The sequence below is a fragment of the Cavia porcellus genome, unplaced genomic scaffold (assembly GCF_034190915.1).
Source record: "Cavia porcellus strain 051 isolate PalLab524CR breed Dunkin Hartley unplaced genomic scaffold, mCavPor4.1 scaffold_5, whole genome shotgun sequence".
Lineage (NCBI taxonomy): Eukaryota > Metazoa > Chordata > Mammalia > Rodentia > Caviidae > Cavia > Cavia porcellus.
Genome location: NW_026947488.1, coordinates 17,869,757 through 17,889,997, shown reverse-complemented (window position 1 = coordinate 17,889,997; position 20,241 = coordinate 17,869,757). Strand labels below are relative to the sequence as shown.

The following is a 20,241-nucleotide window of genomic DNA, read 5'->3' as shown; positions in this document are numbered from 1 at the left end:
TCACACAGGGCCGCCTGGACACAGAGACATCAAAGGAGGGGTCGGGGGGGGGGAGATAAATTCCCCCACATCATGGCCCTAGCAAACCCCATCTTCCAGCTGGACCCCTCCTACTAATGACAAGTCAGGTATGGCACCCCCGTAATCTAATCACATTTCAAGAGCTTGTCCCATCTAGGATTACATGTGGCTTTAGGGAGACATCAACATATGAACCCTAAAAGATGCTGTTGGAACTATCTTGCTTTAAAATGTGTCAAGAAAGTTTCCTATAAAATCACACAACTAGTGCACCAAATGCGTCCTGATTATTCCTAGCCTGTCAGAGATGCACAATCCTTCCCACTCCAGCCTCCAGCATCTGACCTTCCTGGTTTGTCCAGGCTCCTTGACTCACCAGTCATTACTATTCCAAGGCCCTCCTGGGGTCCTTTTCTCATTCTCACACCTCCTGCAAGCCTGAGTCTCTGATGAAGAGGAAAGGCTTGGGGGTGAGGTGGCAGCAATTTTCTTGAAAGCACCAAACTGGAGATAATCCATCAGGAGACTAGATAAATGGAGCAGGATAGTTTTACCCAATCGAATACTATACAGCAGTGGCAATGAATGATTTGTGACCATACACAATAATGCAGATGAATCTCACAAGTATGTTGAGTGCAAGAACCCAGACAGCCAAATAGAACATCTGTATGATGCCATTTACACAAAGCATATCGACAGGCAAAGCTAATCAATGATGATGGAAATTTGAATTGTGGTTACCCTGGTGGGCTAGTGTGTAGTACAGAGGGGCTTTGAGCATCTTTGTGGGTGCTGGCAGGTTTCCTCTCGTTCTCTGAGTTGGTTACTCAGATATGTTTGCTTGGTGAAAATGTATTGAGCTCTACAATGATCATCTGTGCATGTTTCTGTTGGTCTCCTCTGTTTCAATAAAGAGTAAAGAAATGATCAATAGCTGCCGGGCATAGTGGTACATGCCTGAAATCCCAGCACTCAGGAGACTGAGGCAGGAGGATCACTGAGACTTTGAGGCCAGCCTGGGCTACAGAGGAAGCCCAGGCCAGGCTGAACTACGTAGCAAAACTTTGTCTCAAAAAAAAAAAAATGGTCAAGTTATCATCTTTGAACAGGTATTTCCATTTTTAGAGCAGCCCATGATGGCAAAGGCAAGGGACCTTGCCAAGTGTGGTCATTCACATCTTATATTAATCAACTTACCAGGGTGGTATGTTCCCACTGGGTATGCAAATAGACTAGGCTTTTAGTCTAGTCTAAACAATTTAGTCTGAGCAATTTATTTAACTTCCTGGGATGGTAAGAAATCCTTCAGCCTCATAATGGATGATGAGCTGTGAAATTGCTCTGGCAGTGGCTTGCCCCAGGGAAGCAAGTGGTGTGGGCTCCCCAAATCTGCTTGGCTCTGCAGGCTCCAGCCTTGAGTTCCATTTTTCAGTGGACAGAATTTTAGGAAGTGATAGGAACGTAAGTATCTCAAAGCACACACACATGTCTGTATGTGTGATTTTGGTGATGGTGTGCTAACAAGAAAATCTTGTTAATGGCTTATTTGAATATGACTATGGAAAAGTTTCATTAGACTCACACACACACACACACACACACACACACACACACACGGATGCATTCATGCACAAATACAAGCATATGAGCACATCCGCTCACTTGTGTGCCCCACTCCACACAAAAAGTGTTGCTCTGTGACCTCGTGACTGTAGAGGTAAGCTACTTACCTAGAATACCTCAGTTTCGTTATGGAAATGGGGATAATAACCACACCTGCTTCTTGGGGCTGTGGGCCTCAGACAAATAGGATTTTTATTTGCATTTGTTTAATGCCTCTGTCCCATACCACGGATTTCATGGGAGCAGGGACCTGGCACATGGTACGAGCTGAGCAGAAACCTGGTGTGGGAGGAACAGCTGTTAATACACTTGCCACACATGTGCTGACATTAGGCATGTTCATGAGCTCATTTGCACATGTCTGCAGACACACACAGTCACACATGTGGGCACATACAGGGATGCATGTGTGCACCTCGCATAGATATGTCCAGACACAGTGCTCAGAGTGGGGGAGGCTGGGCAGTAGTTTGGGGACTCTAGACTAGAAGTCACAGCATGAGTTCAAGGTCTGTGTGTGGCTCCAGGGGACTCTAGTTTACCTCGTGACCTTGGATAATATGCATCTCCTCCTCTTGGAGATCAAAGGCTCTTAGCAGAGATGTAACAGAACTGCAGGTATATGGTCCACATATACTGCAAGTATATGCACCATGGTCTGTCTAGGTCAGAGTCGATGCTGCTGACACCTAAGGCCTTGCTGCCCGAGGTGTGGACCTTCAGTATCACCCTAAATGCAGCCTCCAGTCCTACCCAGAATGCCTGAGGCAGACTTTGCATCTTAGCAAGTGTTCAGCTGACTCATGTGCACCACATAGACTGGGATACACCGATGGAGGTTACACTGCTGTCCCCAAGTGTTATGGGGAGCTAGAAAGACTGTGCTCCCAGTACCTAAATCAGGTGGGCCTCAGTCTCACACCTGCCCTGAGGAGCAATCACTGACTGGTGAGGAGGATCACAGAGCTGTCTGAGAACACAGAGCCAGCAGGAAGCTCAGCATCACACACGAGGAACCCAGGCTCTCATTTATAAAGGCAGAATCACCTGGTCATTAAGAGTACAAGTCCAGGTGCCAGACTGCCCAATTTTAAAAACAGCACACCTTGTTCTTGTGGCTCAGGGATGCTAGTGTGGCTTGGCTGGGTGCCCTTTGGCTCAGAATCTCTTTTGAGGTTGCATTCAGTGGACAGTCAGGGCTGTGGTCTCCTCTGATGGCTCAACAAAAGGAGGAGTCACTCTCAGTCTCCCTCAGTGGCAGTCACAGGACTCGGTGGCCCTAAGCTATGCTTTTGCATTGGCACGTGGCTTCTTCATGGTGTGGCACTGTGTGTCAGTAAAGCTGCAGAAAGAAGCAAGACAGACTGACACAGGGGTGGAGCTTTCACTAGTAACTCTGGTCCCAGCACAAGCCTGGCTTAGCTAGGTGCTCAGTAACCCTTAGGGGGAGCGTGTGAACCCTGAGTCACAGCACCCTGATGGAATGCGTGGGGTATATTAATAGGAGCGTGAGGTCTAGGCTGCAGGAGGAACAGGCCCTGCCTCATTCGGCTCAATGCAAGCCTTGTGTCCCGGGCCAATCCTTGGTGCCACCACCTGGCAAGACAGGAAGATGTCACAGAGGCCTTGGTGATGAGTATTACTTGGGGAGACTGTGGCCTGAGCAGAGGGGCTGACAACCCCAGGGTCGTGCAATATGTGGGGCTGTGGTGGGCTTGTGTGACTGATGTCAGGGAGGGTTGTAGGGTCTAGGCCAGAAGGCCTCGAGGCCAGCTAGATGCCAGAACCCTGCTGTGGAGGCAGTGAGCCCTGGGAGGGTCTGAGCAGGGCAGCGTCCCAGACTGGACTCAGCCGCTCTGAGAACTTCAGTGCCTGTGTCTACCTGCAGCCAGCCTGACATGCTTTTAGGCTGCACTGCTTCTGTAGCTTAAAAGGTAGCAGTGGAAAAGAAAAAAAGAACTGCAAATCATCGTGACTGTTCCAGAAGCTATTTTAACACAAAAACAACAGGAAAGCCTACTCATCAGTTTAGAAATGCTTTTACAGGCCGCTCTGCCTCGTGTCTGCCTGTGTACCTGCAAAGCAGTGCCCAAGTAAGAATAAATTTGCATTTCAAAACCCCATGGCCCAGCTCCTTTTTACAGGTGGAGTAATTGAGACTCAGGAAGGAGTAGCAACTTGGTGAGTGCCACACAGCTTGTCAGGGGCGGCAGGGGTGTTAACCCCTCAGGAATATGAGTTCTAAGATAAGGACAGGGATCCAGGAGATTCCCCATGGGCCAAGTTAGAATTATTTCTTTGAGGGAAGAGCAGCTGTCGGGGAACACAACTTCAGACCTTGCTGATTTCTGAGCACCGGCAGGCAGGGTGGCGCTGGACTCAGGGCCATAGCAGGCCATTTCACATGTCTCCATTGGAAACACATGTGCTTAGCATCTTGTGTGCCCAGCAATGACAGGTGTGAGAACTGTAAACAAGGCAGTCAAACCCTTTGTCCTCATTCAGTTGTTTATTCTTTTACTCAGAAACTGTTTACTGAGGACCTGGGATGTATAAGGCACTGGCAGTGACCAAAGGTGGAATTTACTTTCTAGTACAGGGAACAGGCAGTTAAAATGTTTGAAAGGTCAAGTGTATTGCATGTTATCAAGTAAGAGTCCTGTGGTGTACAGATAAGGGAGACTGAATGGACCATATACCTGCAGGAACTGTCACTGCAAATAGGGAGGGCAAGTGAGAAGGTGACATCTGAACAAAGACTCAAAGGGATAAGGGAGTAAGATCTGGGGCAAACCATTCTGCAGCAAGGAACAAGCAGTGCAAAGGCCCTGTGGTGGGAGTGTGTCTGGTGTGTTTAAGGAACGTGGCTGGAGTGCAATGAGGGAGAGACTGAGTATGGGGAGCTGCGATATCTGTGAATAGCTTCTGGCCATGTGAGACATGGACAGGGTGACTTGGGCCTGGATCAAGAGTTTTTATATACAAGCCAAGACTGTCCACTTCTTTTGTCAGGCCCCCAGCTCTGACATGTGGACAGGTGGGGAGCACATGGCCTGCACATGCCCTGACACCTATTGCAATGATTAAAGGGAAGTGTTGGCGGCTTGGAACATCTTTGACCCAAGGGAGGTTCCATTTTCAGGCCATTCTAGGAAAGCTCTGTGGGTTGAGGAAAAAGCACAGCCTATAGATACAGCCAGTCCTGAGTTCAAATCCCACGAATGGAAAAAAGTCATGGTAGCCATTGTTGATTTCCTATCATCTTGTTTTGAAGTCCTGCAATGCCTTCATTCTTTTGTTTTGATTGATTTGATTCTGTTTTGTTGTATTCGATTTTATTGTGTGTGATGATGTGCTCAGCTATTTTGAAGAAAATGAGAGACATCATGGTAGCCATTGTTGATTTCCTGTTGCCTTCTTTTGAAGTCCTGTATCAGTTGCATTGTTCTGTTCTGATTTGCTTTATTCTGTTTTTGTTTTATTGTCTTTAAAATAAAAAAAAAGTCATGGTCAAATATCTTAGTGATATTAGCACAGGAAAGCCATTTCCAAAGCATGATAAGACAGCCAGAAATCATACAACATGAATATGTTGACTTTTTAAAAACTTAAATGTTGAAACCCTTAGCTTGCAAGAAATATAGAAAGATCAAATGAGGATATAAGAAGAATATCTGTGGCATATAATAAGTAAAGCACTCCGTCAAAACATAGAAAAAGATGATAGAACAATGACAAGGGTACTATTAGCCTCAGAACAAGAAATACACATTGTCCGTAAAAATATGAAGACATATACAACCTCACTGACAAAGAGTGCAGATGAAAACGGGCAGTCTTTTCGGGATTAGGCTACATTTTTAAAACTTAGTAATGATTTGGCTACCTGGCATTTCTACCTTTAGGAATAGACCCTGTGGAGACTCTCACGCCAAAGTGTAAGAGTAAAGATACTCACCACGGTGTGTGCAAAGTGCCAAACTGAACAAAACCACCAAATGTGCGTCACTAACGGATCAGTTGGGTATATCAGCTAAATAACTAAGTCCCAGTACTTTTACTTGGTTCCTGCTCTGTACCTAGCACCAGGTTACAGCTTCCTATTTAGCGGGAAAGACAAACATTAAAAATATAATGTCAGATAATTCCAGGGCTGGGGACACAGTGATTCCAGCTCAGTGGTACAGTGCTTGCCTAGTATGCATAGTCTTTTTTTTTAAACTTTATTTAAAAGGAAAAAGAGAAAAAACAAAGCTATGTAAGGGTACAAGTAATACAGAACTACAAAAAAAAAAAAAAAAAACAGTAAGAAATCACCAGTTAATAGATCACACACTATCATCCTAGAGATAGCTGCTCAAGTCACAGTATCAAAGCATACAAAGACTGCAAACAGTTGTGTTCAGTGATCCAACCAAAAACATTAATATGGTCAGCTATTTAACACCCCTAAACACACTTGCTGTTGGTATGCATAGTCTCAAATTTGGTCCCCGGCAACACACACGCACACACACACGCACACGCACACACACACATTCCTGTCTAGCCTGAGAAGCACAGGGCAGCAGTGGGAAGGGATCAGCTCTGTCTGGGGGCTCGGGTGGTTTCTTCAGTAGAGACTGCACAGTGAAAAGTTGCTGGGAAATCCACAAATGAGCAGAGCATTCTGGACAGCGGGAACAGCCCTTGCAATCCACTGAGGTGGGAGTGCCCTGGAAGCCTTAGGAGAATGGAGAGAACCAGAGTGAGTGGAGTCTATGGAAAATTGTACCAAGTGGAGTTCAAGAGGCAAAAAAGACTTTGTTCAAGGACTGTTACAGTAGGAGTCAAGGTTATTGCAATAGGGTAGAGAGACTGAGCTTAACTCCTATAAAGCAGTTTAGAAATTACAGCCAATGGGCAGGGCAAGGGGATCATGAGTTGAAATGTTCCAAGAGCTGCTTGGTCAGATAGCAGAGGTGAGAATTCTTGCTAAACTGCCTTGGTAGGATTCTTGCCACAATGGGCCCGGAAGCTGGGAGACCACTGAGGTGGCTGCAGCTGTCCTGGAGGAGGTGTTGACACTTGGGCCATGGCGGTGGCCTGCAGAGGGATCAAAGGGGGTAGACTTGAATACACTGGCAGGTAGAGCCAGCAGGACTTTGTGGCTAATTAGAAGTGAGGGTTGAGGGAGAGAGAAGTCTTGAACCTCACTCCTAGTTCTCCAGGTGATCCGCCAGGGGAAATGAGGGGGAGGGAACCACAAATTCAGTTCTTGTTCAGCCTGCACTTGAGCTCACTTTGTAGCCCAGGCTGATCTCAAACTCGCAATGATCCTCCTGCCTCGGCCTCTCAATCACTGGGAATACAGATGTGCACATTATGCCTGGCTGTTACTTCTTAACTTTCTTAAATCAGGGAGTTAAGCCATGGCCTGCAAGCCAAGTGTGTCCCTCCCCATGTATTTTTTTTTTTAATGAATAAAACTTTGTCAGAACACCACCATGCTCATTAGTTTCAAGATCATTTATGGCTACTTTCAGACTACAACAGTGGACTTGAAGTGTGACAGAAACTGTGTGATCCCTCAAAGGCAAAAATACTATTGCAGAAAAACATTTGCTGAGCTCTCCTCTACTACATCCCAGGGTGCAAAAAGGTAGTTGTATATGTGATTATAAAAATGTCATTAGAAAACTATTCTGTCATTTTCTGGGAAAATGAGCTTTCTCCTCTGCGGAGTGCCGGGTGCTGGTTCTGGCTGTGCTGTCACATTTGAGTGCCCGAGTAACCTCCAGCCCTGCCACTTGAGTTCTGCTGGGACTGCTTCTTTCCAAAGAACAAGGAAACCCCTAAGTGCACCCACCAGCCCTTCCTCTTTCCAGATCTTTCCCTTCCTCTAAGATGAAGCATCCTGGAAGCTGCCTGAACCTTGGAAGGAGTCTGATAATTTCCTGAGTGAGAACACATGAAGGTTATCATGTTTTTTCCTGGATATGGTTTTTGTAAACAGAGCTCATGTCTAATGTTATTGTCTATTATTGGCCTACTATGGATCCTGTATCTGCTCCAGTATAAGTATGTCAGGGTGTGGGGTGGCCACGAAGCATCTGTGGGAGGGCATTGGATGCATTCTTGTATCCTGAATGCCTTGCTTGGAGATTCTGCCTAAAGAAAGGCTTAAAAGATATTGCAGCCCTTCCCCAACCTCCTCCAGAATCCACATTTATTTTAACAGTATGGTTTTCCCCTTCCCATTCAGTTTGTATATAATATGAGCTTTTATTTACTGATTTTTTCAAGAAGCCTTTTTAGTTCAAAAATTGCAGGCCAACCTGAAGGTATCATTGTACAGATTCTCAGCGGTGCTATAATATTCTGGCCCTGATGTGCAAAAGATTCTATTAAACTTCTCAGCGATGGGTGACACAGGGATATTATCCAACATGATTAATTTGACTAGGTCATTATGGGTACAGGCAAGTCTGCCAAAATTGCATTTCATTCCCCGCGGAATTTATAGAATTCCTGCACATGTGATAAAAAGTTTCATTGCTGGAAGCTCTGCTGTAGTTGACCAGGTTTGGGGTTTGGTGAGGATACCATTTTCCTTGTTTTGGAAATGGAATTGGGAAACATCAAATTGTACCATAATCCTTCAACAGAAATGTTCTTACAGGGCATAGCTTTTCTTTTAAAATAATAGAATGCCAGGTAGTTGGATAATTTATCCTAAAAACTAGGACACTTTTTTTTCTGTACCTGGCATTGAATCCAGCGTCTCATATTTGCCACATTCTAGTCCTTTAAAAAAATTTTTTTTTTCATTTTATTTTGCAGCATGGTCTCGCTTAGTTGCCTAGCTGTCCTCAAACTGCAGTTTACCTCAGCTTCCAAAGTCGTTGGGCTTACAGGCTTGTGCTTCCATGCCTGGACAAACCAGGACCCTTTCTAGAGTCAATGGGAACATTTTAAGTACTACTCAGAACTGGGTACGGTGGCTCAGTCCTGTAATCTCCACTATTGGGGGGTTGAGGGAAGATTGTAAGTTTGAGCCCAACCTGAATTTGCGAGGTCCTAAGTTGGTGAGATCCGTCTCAATTTTTAAAAATTAAAAGAGCTGAGATGTAGCCACTACAAAGACCCTTAGTACTGACCGAATGAATAACATTACCCTGGTATGCAGCAGGGTCATCTCGGGGCTCACTGGGGTGATGTGTGTTGGGCAGGGTATGACTCTGGTGGAGCCAACTTTGATGCAAGTAGGCAGGGGCTTCTTGTTCCATCGTGTTATCCAGGTGACTTTAGAGAAGATATTTTGCCCCTTTGAACCTCAGTTCCCTCATTTGCAGTATAGAAATGCAACATAAACGTTGTTCTACTTTCCACCTGAGATCTTTTTTTCTCCCTCCTTGAAGTTATGGAAGGTTTCATGTTGAATTGCTGTTAATCTTTCCACATCTGTTTTCTGTGTGATTCTCTTAGCTGTCCTGTGGGGTGTTGGAAAGTAAGTAAACTACGGAGCAGCCCCTTTTGCAAGCTAAGTGCAGAGCTAGATGTCCTAGGTTGGTCTGACTTCTTTGCACAAATCAAACAGTCGTGCTCACTGACTACGGACTCCGGACTCCGAGACTCTTACAGCTTTCTTGAGAGGAACGTGTAAAGTATGTGGGAGCATTTGGAACCCTGAGTCCTGTGTCAACATGAAGTAGTTTGCTGTGACCCCCATTTCCTCTCACCTTCTCCATCCCATCCTGCAGCTTTTTGAGCATTTTCACTGTAAGAATCAAAGCGTCAGCCTCCCGGCCAAGTCCCTGGCTTCTGGGGCTACAGTGGAGCGGGGGCTATCCACACTTACTTCCTCAGCAGCTGCTGGAGACCAGGACCAGGGCAGGTGAGGCAGGATCAGAGGACTAGGGTCTTGCCTGACTGGTACTGTGATGTCCCCTTGTTACAGCCCTCTGTCATGCAACCTTCACATATTGGCTCTGTTCCATGAGGCATGCTCAGCTGTGGTGCAGCTCACCTCTTTGAACCTGATACATCTGTTGTTTGACCTGCTGCTGTTGAGGTCCCCTTCATCAGGCTACCATCCCACTGAGACTTCTGAAGATGCCTTCCGCCAGCCATCGTCTTGTGGAGGCTGCTCACAATCCCTCCAATCTTTTCTCCTTTCCAGTCTGCCAATGACTGGCAAATACCAGTTGGTGTCTTCCTAAATGTCTCGACTCTGAGAATGTAAGTTGAGTTCTGCAAAGAATTCTTTCCCATCAGGCTTCATCAGGGAGTAAAGTAATACTTTTGTACTCTGAGTCAGAGTCAAATAAGCTTTGGAAAAGGTTGATTCACCTTCTGTTACCTCAGTGAATGTTTACCTCTTATATATACAGATGGGGCAGGCACTTGAGATGGTAGTCAGATGTCAGTCTGAGGATCTTATAGTAAGCATTAACTGAGCTAAAGTCAGAAACCATCAGGCAATGAAAAGAACACTTCAAACAGATATAGTGATAATTGATAAATAATAACATATCTTTGAAGTAATGTGAAGCAAAATGGACAAAAATACAAGAGGTTGTTAAAAAATCACCATCATGGTGGAAATTTTTAAGATGCTTTTCTCAGAAACCAATAGATAAGTAAAAAAAAGAAAAGTAATAGTTTCTTAGAAGAGTTAAACAACAGAATTAATACAATAGAAATTCCCGGGGCTGGGGATTTAGCTCAGCGGCATAAGCGCCTGCCTTGCAAGCAGGCAGTCGTGAGTTCAATCCCCGGTACCGATAAAAATGAAAAAGACAAAAAAAAAAAAAAAAAAAAAAAAAAAAAAAAAATAGAAATTCCCATGGGCTATAAAGAACCAATGTATTTGTCATTCCTTTTGGGGTATCATTTTTTTTCTTTTGTTATTGGTGGTTACCTATTTTGTTACCCCCCCCCAAATCTCATCTCTACCTTATTTTTCATATCTAAAATGTGTTTTCTATTTCATTACTCTTTTTCTACTGATTTTTGTTTAATCTGTTGTCTTATTTCTACCTTAGAGAATTCAATTCTGAGTTTGTTCAGTTTGTCTTTTTTGTCTTCTAACAGATTCATTTCACTAAAAAGCCTACAAGCGTTTTATTGTTCATCTCTCACACATTTTATCAGGTAGCGTTCCTTAATTTCAGTTGTGATTTCCTCCTGAGCTCAAACGTTATTTAGAGAATTGCTTTTAAACTGTCTGAATTCTTGGGAGGGTCTCCCACGCCCCACTTTCCTCTCTTCCCTCTTTCTGTCCCTTGTTTGCTCATTTATTTACATCTTAGAACATGTCTATTATTTCTGCCCATGGAAGAGGTGATTGGTTTCTTTTCTTTTCTTTTCTTTTTGGTACCAGGAATTGAACTCAGGACGTTGTGCTTGCCAGGCAGGCTCTCTCTCCAGCAAGGTGACTGTCTTTGTAGCTAGTACATTATTATGTTTTGTAAGTATTTCATAGGCACTTTGCAATGAATATGTTAAAAATCAGGACAAATCAAGAAGGTAACTCTTTTATTCAAACCCACTATCCATATTCATTTCTACCCAACTGACTCATCAATTTTTGACAAAATGTATTCATGTCTCTTTGTTTTTTTTTTTTTGCATTTTATGTCCCTATGGTTTATCAGTCTAGATAAAAGCTTATGTCTGTCATTTCTTCCTAGTGGATTATATTATTTATCATCTGAAGTGGTCCTCTTGATCTCTGTAGTGCTTTTTGCCCTGAGTTGTACTTAATTTGTTATTAATTTTGTCACTCTGCTTTTTGTCTAACACATCTGTGTGCTTTTAATCTTCCATGTTATTTTACTTTAGGTATGTCTATTATAAATGTTATATGCTGGATTTGTTTATTTTCATCAAATTATTAATCTAATTAAGACTATTGAAGTTACTTATATTTATTGTGATCACTGATGCTTTTAATATGGTCACTTTTAAGAAGATTATTAGCATGTTTCATAGTTCATTCCTGTTTTCAGATTTTTATTAGTTCGATCAATTTCTGTTTTTTCCTTTTCTAAAATTCCTTTAATGGTGAGAATGTCTTTCTCTTAAAATTATAATAAGAAGTTAATAATTAATTTAGCAAAGCTTCAAGGCTTAAGGTGAACATGGAAAAACTGGTTGTGTTTCTGTAAACAATGAACAATTCAAAGTGGAAACTGAGGAACCTGCTCCACACACAAAAGCATCTAGGGATATGGAATAGGAAAGTATAAATTTTGTACCATTTTATTTTTTTAATTAAAAAGGTACAACCAAGGAGGTAAAAGAATTATACATTGAAAAGTATAAAATGTTGCTGAAACAAACTAAAAAAGACCTAACTAGCAAAGTGAAAGACATCCATGCTTGAGGACTGGAAAACTTACTCTTGGTTGCTAGGATGACATTACTTAACTACCCAAGCAATCTGCAGATCCACTGCAATCCCTATCAAATTTCCACTGACCTATAAGATAGAAATGGACAAACTGACCCAAATATTTATATGGACTTGCAAGGGGCTCCAGATAGCACCAGTGATCTTAAAAAAGAATAAGTCAGAGGATTCACATTTCCCAAATTCTACAAACTATAATACAGTACTGGCATAAGGATGTGCGGACCCCGGGAATAGAATGGAGAGTCTAGAAATAAACTCATACATCTATGGGCCAACAGATTCTTTGCAAAGGAGCCAAGACCATTCACAGGGGAAGAACAGTCTCTTCACCAGATGGTGCTGGGATAAATAAATTGCCACATGCAACATAATGAAGTTGGACCCTACCTCATGCTGTACACAAAAGTTCATTCAAAATGGATCCGCGATGCAAATACCCCATTGTTTCTCTGGTGTGAGAAACCACATGTGTATAATAAATATTGAGAAATGGAAAGAAAATGTTCAACTGAGAAAAGGAGCTAGTTAAAGGGGAGAGGGAATGGAAAAAAGGGAATCGAAGGCAAGAATAGAAAGAAAAATGGGAACAAACTTTTGTAAATAAGGAGAGCCAGAGATTGAATGGAGCAGAGTGAATGGGAAAGAAAAGAAGCAAAATGTGTCATGTACAGGTACAGACTCTCTATAATGAATGTCATCATCATTCTGTACATCTAAAATATACAAGGAACATTTTAAAATCAAAAGAAAAAGCCAAGGATCAGCTAAAACAATAAAGTTCCTCAAAGAAAACACGAGATGTAATTCTTCAGATTCGGCAGTAGATTCTTGGGTACGACATTAAAACATGTGCAACAACAAATAGACAAATTGGACTTGATTGAAATTAAAAATCTTGGGCTAGGGGTTTGGCTCAGTGGCACAAGCACTTCCCTGGCAAGCACAAGGTCATGAGTTCAATCCCTGGTACCAAACAAATAAAATAAAATAAAATAAAAATCTTTATGCACCAAAGGACATCATCAAGAAAGAGAGAATGAGAAAATATTTGCAAATTATATAGCAGCTTAGGACCTCAAACTTATAAAGAACTCTTTTAATGCAGCAACAACAATAATAAATCTCATTAAAAATAAGAGCACAAGACTTGAATAGATGTTTTCTTCAATGAAGATATGCAAGTGACCAAGAAACATATGCAAAGATGTTAAACATCATTAATATTTAAGAAAACACAATTCAAAACTATAATAAGATACTACTTCACATCCACTAGGATTATTATAAAAAATAAAAGTAAATAGTGGCCGCAAGGATGTGAAGAAGTTGAAGCCTCCACGTTGCTATTGGGATAAGCAGCCACTGTGGAAAACAGCTTGACCGTTCCTCAAGTTAAGCACAGAATCACCATATAACCCACCAGTTCCACCCCCAGCTTAATACCCCTAAAGGACTGAAAATGGGGACTCAGTAATATACATACCCATTTATAGCAGCACTGTTCATCCTAGCCCAAAGATGGGAACAGCCGAGTGTCTATCAGTGGATGAATGTGGGAACTTGGTGCGTAATTTTGGTGGCATGTTTCATAAGCATGAAAGGACACATAAACACCTCTCAATGGTGTTATGGCGGAATGAATGTTATGTATATTATATGCCATAGAATATAAATGAACCTGCAAAACATCATGCTGAGTAAAAGAAGCCACAAAAGATCCTATATGATCTGATTCCATTTATATGAAAACATCCAGAACAGATAAAGTCATACAGGCAGAGTGAAGACGCTGGCTACCGGCGATTGAGGGGCAAGGGGGACAGGGAGGAGCTGCCTGTGCGTTTCCCTTGAGGACGGTGAACACACTCAGGACCTAAATAGAGGAGGTGTCACACAACATTATGAACGGACTGCCACCAAATTGATCCATTTGAAATGGTCGATTTTATGTTATGTGAAACGTGAGCAAATTCTTAAAGAATATAATAAATATAATTAAGCTTGTATTTTCTTACCATATAAACAGTGAGTCTATATCTGTCATCTCCTGTTAAGAAGAAAGAGATTCTAGCTGAAATCTTCTAGATTGTTCATTTGAGGTCAGGTTCATATTGCAATCCTGTGTCTATTTTAAGAATCCTTATTCAACAGTCACATGAGATCCCACAGTCACTTCACAAGCAACAGTTCGGGATTAATATAAATCACCATGGTTTTTCAGCCCCTTGCTTTTTCTATGATCCCGCAGTCTGGTTTGCTTTTTCTCCTCTAGGTTTTAGCATTGACTATTTTTCCAAAAGGGATTATTTAAAGGAATACTTTGTTTTGTGTTTTTACTTTCTGTGGTTGAATTTTTGATGAGCTTGTCCGTTTTCATTTTCTTGTGGCAAGTGAATGAGTGCATCCTGATACTCAGCTAGGCTGTCGGCTCATCACTGTCACAGGCTTCTCATCTGTCAAATGCTCTTCAGTGTCGTTCTTTCCTAAGGCCTTGCCTTCGGCCCTTTTCTCCTATTCCTTGAGTAGTTGCCATCTTCAACGCTTCATAATCTCAACTCCAGGATTCTAGGAGAGACTTAATCCTTTTTGGACCCAAGAGCAAGCCCCGGGTCATATGGGTCAGTCTGGTATTCTTCCTTTTGTGAAGCTGGTGCATGAAAAACAAGGCACACCAGAGCTCTTCCAACTTGACAGCTTGGCCTCCATCCCTGTGCTTTCATGAGGACACCAGTAGTGCAAAACATAGAGATGCTCCTTTTGCTTAGAGTAAGTCTGAAATACAGATTGTGGAGGCATCTGACAAAGCATGGGAAACTGTCACGTTCAGAATCCCAAGGCCTGGGTCTGAATCTCACTAGCCTGCATGTGCCTTCTACTCTCTGAACTCTCGCTTCCTTTTTTTGCAAGATGGAGATATTAGGCATTTTAGAGGCTCACACAGTTAAGTAGGGAATGTGTATGGAAATCCTGGATCCTATGCCTGATACAGAGCAGGGACTCTGTCGCAGGACAGGCTGATTTGTGTTCAGGTGGTCAGGATTTGATTGCATTCGGAAGAGGCATGTACATGTTTGCACGTTTGTTTGTAAGTGTGTTAATTGCCTCTTTAAATGAATTGTCATGGCTGTGTTATTTCAATATTTTGCTAGAACATCTGCTCACTTTTTGAAAAGGCTTCTGGTCGATTGGGCTGGTTCCAGTGGATTGAGGTTTTGGGGTTTGACTGAAATGAATGGCATTCATTGGGGCACCTAACATGTGCCAGCACCTGCCCTGGATGTGGGAGAGGGACAGGAAAAGAGGTGGCATTTGACAGACATGAACCATAGGTAGCCGGGATACTTTACTGTCTACTAGGAGGACAGGTAGGGAGCACCTTAGGCCCATTTTGTAACCTTACTTATTTACTGGACTGAACTTGCTGTGTGCCAGCCACTATTCTAGATGCTAGTGACAAGACACCTTCTCTCCTGCCCTCATGCAATGTGGGATCAGGAAAGAAGGAGATACATACAATGTGTAAAAAAATCACTGCAGGTGTAATGAATCTGAGAGGTACACATGAAGGGGCTGGGGTGGGGTCTTGGGTGACGGGGGGATTGGGAAGGCTGCCTGGAGGTGAGGAAAGTTGGCAGGGGTCCCTGCTTTCTGGGGTGATACCATACCCAGGGCTGATTCCCACCTAAATGGCAGTCAGCCCCAGGCCTTAGTGACAGCAGGGTGAAGACAGACATCAGTGCACCCCACGGTGCACAGAGCTGTGGTGTGTGAGTTGGGAGCATTCACTAGTGGGGATGCAGAGACAGTGAGCTTCTGTCGCCTCAGTCTGTGCCTTGGGGGACCCTAACATCTCTGGGACTCCAGGCAAGGAGAAGGCTGTCAATCCTAACAGTGGGAGGGCTACTGTGTGCCAGGTACAACTCTAAGCAATTAGATGAGGAAACTGAGGCCCCAAGAGAACAAAGTCACAGGAAGCTAGTGACTGGGAGAGCCAGGATTCAAGCCCAAGCCTTCTCTCTCTTCACCAGCATATCCACCTGCCTCCTACCTAGTCCCCAGGGCCATCTTGGAAGCTGACTGATAGGTCCGTGTTTATAGCATTTGCCCCCAGGCCCTGCATTCCATTCAACAACCTGGTTCGAGCTAAGCACTGGAGCATAATGATCAGAACTCACGACAAATGCTAAACAATGCAGCCTAAACCAGTTAACTCCAAGCTGGATGAGCCTTTGCAGGAGAAATGCCGGGTCATGCTGGGTGCAGCATGAGGTGCAGGGGAGACATTTAATCCAGCCTATGGGGCGAATGAGTAGCAGTGAGCTTGGAAGGAGAGCACTTGGTTAGCAAAGCAGTGAGGTCCTGGGCACAGGAACAGTCGCCGTGGTGGAGGGGTGACTGAGCAGGTGATGTGAGAACTTACAAGGTCATAAATGGGCCTCTGGACTTGATCCTAAAGGTAGTGGGAACCAACAGAGCATTTTAAGTATGGGAGCGGCATAGTGAGAGGAGGTCTTTATAAAGACCACTCTGGCTGCATGGAGGGAGCCAACCGGACAAGAAGGGATGAGAGGAACAAGAGAGACCAGTAAGAAGTTGTCATGTCCAGGGAAGAGATGAGGGTGGTCTGGGCTAAATAGGGCAGTGGGGGTGGAGGAAGAGGCAATGTTTTAAAGATATGTCGGAGGTGTTTTGTTGGATTTGAGAGGTGACTGAGGGTGAGTCTCGGGGTGGTGGAGGGTAGTGTCACTGCGGTGGGAAGACCCAAGTGCAGGGCAGGAGAAGGGGCAAGCTGATCATCCAGTGCAGGTCCTGAGTGGAGGTTGGGGAACCCACTTGCATCGCTGGTAAGGGACCAAAGCTGAGTGTGTAGATGTAGCACAAGGGTGGGAACCAAAAGTGAAACTGGTTAAGATCCATTTAGGGGACAGCACAGGGAAGAAAGAAAGGACAGCTCAGGACTGAGCCCAAGAAGCTCCTGTGTGAGAACAGAGAAGGCCGCTAAGTGCCAAGGTAGAAGCAGGTTTGCCATCTGTGAGTTCATCCCACAATTGCCTCACTGAGGGAACTAGTGAGCAAGAGGCTCCAGGGGCACAGGAGGCCTGGGAGGTAGGCGTCAGGGTGGCAAGGCCCTTGCCCTCTCTGGGCATGTTTCATGGCCATAAAGGGCAACCTGGGGCCTCCCCCCAGGGAAGGGCTCTTGTGAGCTTCACATGGACCACCTGAGCAGAAAGGTCTAGACACCAAGCAGGCCTCCCGGTGCACATGCCCCCTTCATGCAACACTGCTGTACCCAAATCCATGCTCATGCCATGCCCAGCAGCTACAAAGGGCCAGCCAGCTGGAGGCAGGCATGGGTTTGACCCGGTGACAGAGCTTGCTTAACATGGATACTATCAAGCATATTAAAAGCTGTTATTTTTATATGCTATTGTGGTGTAAGGTTTTCTTTTTTCTCGAAGGTTATTTTCTTTAAGACACACACACACACACACACACACACACACACACGCACCAGCCAGGAATGGAGGGGCACATCTGTTGTTATAGCTGCTGGGAAGCCTGAAGCAGGATTGCAAATTCAAGACCAGCCTGTACTACGAGTGAGACCTAGTCTTAAAATAAAATAATGAAAAGTAGTTTAGTATTTCCTCAGTTCAATCCCAGTACTGGGGAAAAAAAGGAAAAAAAGAAAAAAAAAAATCCACCAGTCCCTCTGGTGCCCTTCGTCAGCTCTGGAATATTCCCAGCCTTCATCTCTTCAGTTATTCCTCTGGCCTGTTCCCTCGTGGCTTCTCCCTCTTAGTGCAGGTTGGACACACGTCCACTAGACATTTCCCTCATCCTCTGTGCTGGTGGCCCCTCTGTCTGTGTTCTCTTTGTTGCTCTAGTTGAATTGTGGATTCGTCTTCCAACTCACACATCTGTCTTCTGTTGAGTCTTATCTCTTCCAGAGATTAAGGAAGACTAACTTCCCAGCCTAACATAACCATAATTCTCAAACCCTAAAAGGACAGTAGGAGAGAGGAAAATTGAAGCCAATCCCACTCGAGAATTTGATGGAAAATCATAAAATACCACCAAACAAAATCCGACACTATAAAAAGAGTAATACATAGTGACCACATGGGGTTTATTCCAGGAATAAGTAGTTATTTTAATGTAAAAGTTATTTGCCTGATTAACTGAATTTAAGGAGGAGTATTTGAACCTTTTAGTAGGTGCAGGGAGGAAATTTTGATTAAATTTAAAATTCCATGCACAATTAAAAAAAAACCTTACCATGATAAACAAGGAATTCTGTCCACTTATGGAAGAAGAATTCCCACTTTATGTTGAGATACTGAGATTCCCATTAAGGGAATCAAAGCAAGCATGTCAAGGCTCACCATTTCTATTCAGCATCATCCTGGAGGTTCCTGGTCAACTCAGTGAGATGGGGAAAAAGATAAACACATAAAAACTCAAAGTGTGACTCTGGTTTCCAGCTTGTGCTTCCGTGGGAATGTTTGTATCATTGACCAAGGCCAGAGCCACCAAGATAGGCGCTGGTTGGACTGACTGTTTGGAACACTTTGCAGAAAGATGTCTAGAAAGATCACAGAGTCAGGATGCCCCAGCTTCTTTCCCAGCTCTTCTGCTAGCATTGGATGGCTTGCTTTCCTCATTGGATCAGCATCCTCATCTGTTAAATGAGTGACGTTAGAATATGCACCCAGGTGGCCTGTGGGTGTCAGATCTGTGGGAAACAGACAGGAGCAGGTGGGAGGAGCCAGTCCTGCCCTCCAGGAGGCGGGCTCTGGGCAAAGAGCATCGAGTGGGAGGAGCATCTGCTTGGGGGCGGATCCAGGTGACGGGGTAGGGGGGGAGAGACACCTAGAGCCTTCTGGCATCATCCTTTCTCTTTGTTAATGGGTTGTTATGGTTGTCGCTGATGCTGTTAAGCATGTTCTGTAGTTTTAAGATCCTGACCCTTAACAACAATGCCTTTTTGATGTTTTAGACCTATAACAGCCAGAGTGAGAGCAACGAGGACTATGAGATCCCCCCAATAACACCTCCCAACCTCCCAGAGCCACCCCTCTTGCACCTGGGAGACCACGAAGCCAGCTACCACTCATTGTGCCACGGCCTTGCACCCAACGGTCTGCTCCCTGCCTATCCCTACCAAGCCATGGATCTGCCGGCCATCATGGTGTCCAACATGCTGGCCCAGGACGGCCACCTGCTGTCGAGCCAGCTGCCCACGGTGAGTCTCTGCTTCCTAGCATGGCTCCTGCTGGTCACAGCAGGGAAGGAGCAGAGGGTATTGCAGTGCCAGTGCTGTGATGTGAAGCTGCTCCTATGCAAGGCTGGGGTTCCATTTCTTGCTCACAAAGGAGTCAGCAGAATATGGGAGTGGCGCGGAGGGAAACTGTCACTGCGCTGCCCACTTTTCTGGGGCTCTGCTTACAACACCCTGGGACTTGTTTTATTATTTGTTAACAGTATAATTTCATTTATTTTTAATACCTTTATTGAGATACAATTCACATTTAAAGTGTACAACTCAGTAGCTTTTGTATATTTGGAATCACGTCACCGTCTGTAACATTTTGAAACACGCTTATCACCCTCCAAAAGAAACCTGTACCTGAGCTCATTGCTCCCAACCAGCCACCCACAATCCCCTGCAGCCCTATTAACTTTCCATCTATATATTTGCCAGTCTGACACTGCATGTAAGTGGAACCATTCTTTTTAAAGGTTGTATCTTGCTTAAGCATCCAGGGAAGAGGGTGATCACTGAGTTGAAGTTTGTGGGATAGGCAGAAGTTTTGCAGGCAAAGGCAGGAGAGAATCTTCCAGGCTCAGGGCAGCATGCACTCAAGGATGAGGCCAGGGGCTGCTGCAGTGCTTCAGAGCTGCGTTTGTTTCCTTCTTTCTGTTGCGCTGGAGAGCAAGGACCTGACGCCATAGAGAGAGAGGGGAGCTAAAAAGGTCTCAGCAGAGCCTGGGTCATAAGGCTCCTGAGTCTCATGCTAGGGGGATTCTGTTTGCCTTTTTCTTTTTTCTTTTCTTTTTACCCAGGTTTCATTTCTTCAGTTTTTCTTGTTTGAAAACTTTTAAATTTTTTTGTGAGTACCTGTTTGCAGTCCATAATGATTGCACCCAAGGGGGAGCTGCTAAATGTACGTGACACATCTTAATTCTTTTCA

General features: G+C 44.2%; 1 protein-coding gene across 10 annotated transcripts in view; it reads left to right on the top strand.

The window, feature by feature from the left end:
- Positions 1-20,241, top strand: part of Tox2 (TOX high mobility group box family member 2) — a 123,117-nt gene that overhangs the window by 58,010 nt on the left and 44,866 nt on the right. For all 10 annotated transcript variants that reach the window (XM_063248296.1, XM_063248297.1, XM_013150339.3 and 7 more), the window contains one exon: positions 19,047-19,292. In XM_063248296.1, the coding sequence (XP_063104366.1) occupies positions 19,047-19,292 (246 nt within the window). The remainder of the gene's footprint in view (positions 1-19,046; positions 19,293-20,241) is intronic.